Source organism: Morone saxatilis, unplaced genomic scaffold, assembly GCF_004916995.1.
Source record: "Morone saxatilis isolate NCDOM2014 unplaced genomic scaffold, NCSU_SB_2.0 Contig9, whole genome shotgun sequence".
NCBI lineage: Eukaryota > Metazoa > Chordata > Actinopteri > Moronidae > Morone > Morone saxatilis.
The window spans coordinates 12,488,200-12,490,255 of NW_023340268.1; the positions used below are offsets into that span (position 1 = coordinate 12,488,200).

The window sequence follows — 2,056 nt, forward strand, 5'->3', positions numbered from 1 at the left end:
ACACACACACACACACCCTAAAAGGAAAGCAAGTAATCTTTGCACAGATACGTGCCCAGAGAGGCAGTCAGGTCGATGGGACCCTGCAGCGTTTAAAGAACATGCTGCAGGTTTGGACAACAGACAAACAGAGATTAGAGCGTGTCAGCTGAAGGAGACACAAAGGGTAAATGCATGGCTACTGCTGGAAACCTTTATCAAAATGTGTGCTCATGCTGGTAATATTACTAACAGAGACATTTACTTTATAAACAAATCAAAATATTCAACAGTTTAGCACATACCAGTTAAGGACTATCCTGTTCCCATTAACTCCAGCGATCCCCTCCCATTTTTTGCTTTTAGTGGAAACTATTGGCCTGATTCCCATGAAGTTTGGCACATACATTTTTATTTCCAACAGAAACAACATTTCATCTAGCAAGTTTTATCCTGTGAAATATATCAACATCTCCAAGGTGGATTGGCACAAAATTTGGTACAGGTGACTTTTCCTCTAGCGCCACCATGAGGTAGAGTCCACCACTTTGATAAAGAGTGAAATATCTTGACAACTACTGAACAGATTGCCATGAACTCTGATACAGATATTCATGTGTCTTTGGTTTATGACAAAATACCTGCAGGACTAAAGGCATTCCTATCAGCCTCAGTTGTACTTTGCATTAATAGGTAATTTGCATGTAGCTCTCTAATGTTTGCATGCTTGCTCAGCATTGCTTAACCCATGTGTCTTTGTTTTTTTTTTTTACAGGTGTGGGCTATGCTACACGTAAAATAGGCAACATGACCAAGCCCACCACCATCATCTCAGTGGAGGGCGACAAGGTGACAGTGAAGACCCAGAGCACCATTAAGAACACAGAGCTCTCCTTCACGCTGGGAGAGGAGTTTGACGAGACCACCGCCGATGACAGGAAGGTTAAGGTGAGGCGAACCCCAACACCTGATGGCAAAACCTCAGTTTATACTTTAGCAATGTTTAATCTTTGTTTGTTTACATGGCCCTTTAGGCTATAGGCTTAAAAAAGGCTGAAGTACCCATAGTGACAGTGATAGTTACAGTCCTGAAGAGGATCGGGGGTTGTCATTCTTGTTTTGAATGTGAACAGGAGGCGGTGGGTCAGAGAGGTCAGAGGTGAGAGAGGGTGAGGGTCAGAGAGGCTGGTCATAAAATGAGACCTAAGACACAGCAACCATACCATATTCTGATTAGCAGGGCAGAGGGGTATGAACTGTGGTTTTGGTGTACAGAGAAGTCAAGAGATTTCAAAGTATCAGAGGAATGGAAAGTCTGCAGCAGCAACGGACCGAAAACATCCTTGTTTCAGCTTAAATCAAATCATTTCTCAGTTCGATTTTAAACTCATCAGGACACAAAATGCATGCACAGATGCAAAATAAGTTTAGGAGACATATTTTGACACAAAAACACACCCTTTATCAGTTTAATATATTCAAATATATATTAAAAATATATCAAAAACTTCATTTACGAGGTGTTTATACGATCTTGTCTGTACACTTGTGTGTAACAAGCTCCCTTTGTTTTTCTCTCTGCAGTCCATTGTAACAGTAGAGGATGGGAAGTTGGTGCACATACAGAGATGGGACGGCAAAGAGACCAGCCTGGTCAGGGAAGTCGACGGCAACGCCCTCACACTGGTCAGTGCTCACACTAAACGCATATATATTTAATATCGGTATTGGTGCGCGTTGGTTGTGTTTTAACCATCTTTCTCTCTCCATCACAGACGCTCACAATGGGAGATGTCGTTTGCACACGTCGCTACGAAAAGGCACAGTAAAACGTAACACTGAAACCTCCCTCCAGCATCTACTTGCATCAACTAAAGCCCTGCACCCCACCTTATCCCAGGCCAAGCAAACTACTCATATGGCTGCTGCCACTTCCTCATACTGTACACTCAGTATTAACATTACTGATGAATGTGACCTCTTTTTTCTCCCTCTCCCTCTCTTTATACTGTTGTTCCTTTTACTGTAAAAAAAAAAACACTCAATAAATTCCAATGGTTTGTTGTTGTTTTCTTTC

At 42.1% G+C, this 2,056-nt stretch overlaps 1 protein-coding gene across 1 annotated transcript; it reads left to right on the forward strand.

Annotated features, from left to right (window-relative positions):
• Positions 1-687: 687 nt before the first annotated feature.
• On the forward strand, positions 688-2,056 carry fabp3 (fatty acid binding protein 3, muscle and heart). Its single transcript, XM_035681343.1, has 3 exons — positions 688-927; positions 1,564-1,665; positions 1,755-2,056. Exons 1-3 carry the CDS (start codon positions 703-705, stop codon positions 1,806-1,808), a joined length of 381 nt encoding a protein of 126 aa, XP_035537236.1. The 5' UTR covers positions 688-702; the 3' UTR covers positions 1,809-2,056.

Coding starts and splice junctions, on each gene's coding strand:
- fabp3 (XM_035681343.1), top strand. CDS start 703: ATGCTTGCTCAGCATTGCTTAACCCATGTGTCTTTGTTTTTTTTTTTT. Junction 928..1,563: donor CCGATGACAGGAAGGTTAAG/GTGAGGCGAACC, acceptor TTCTCTCTGCAG/TCCATTGTAACAGTAGAGGA. Junction 1,666..1,754: donor ACGGCAACGCCCTCACACTG/GTCAGTGCTCAC, acceptor TCTCCATCACAG/ACGCTCACAATGGGAGATGT.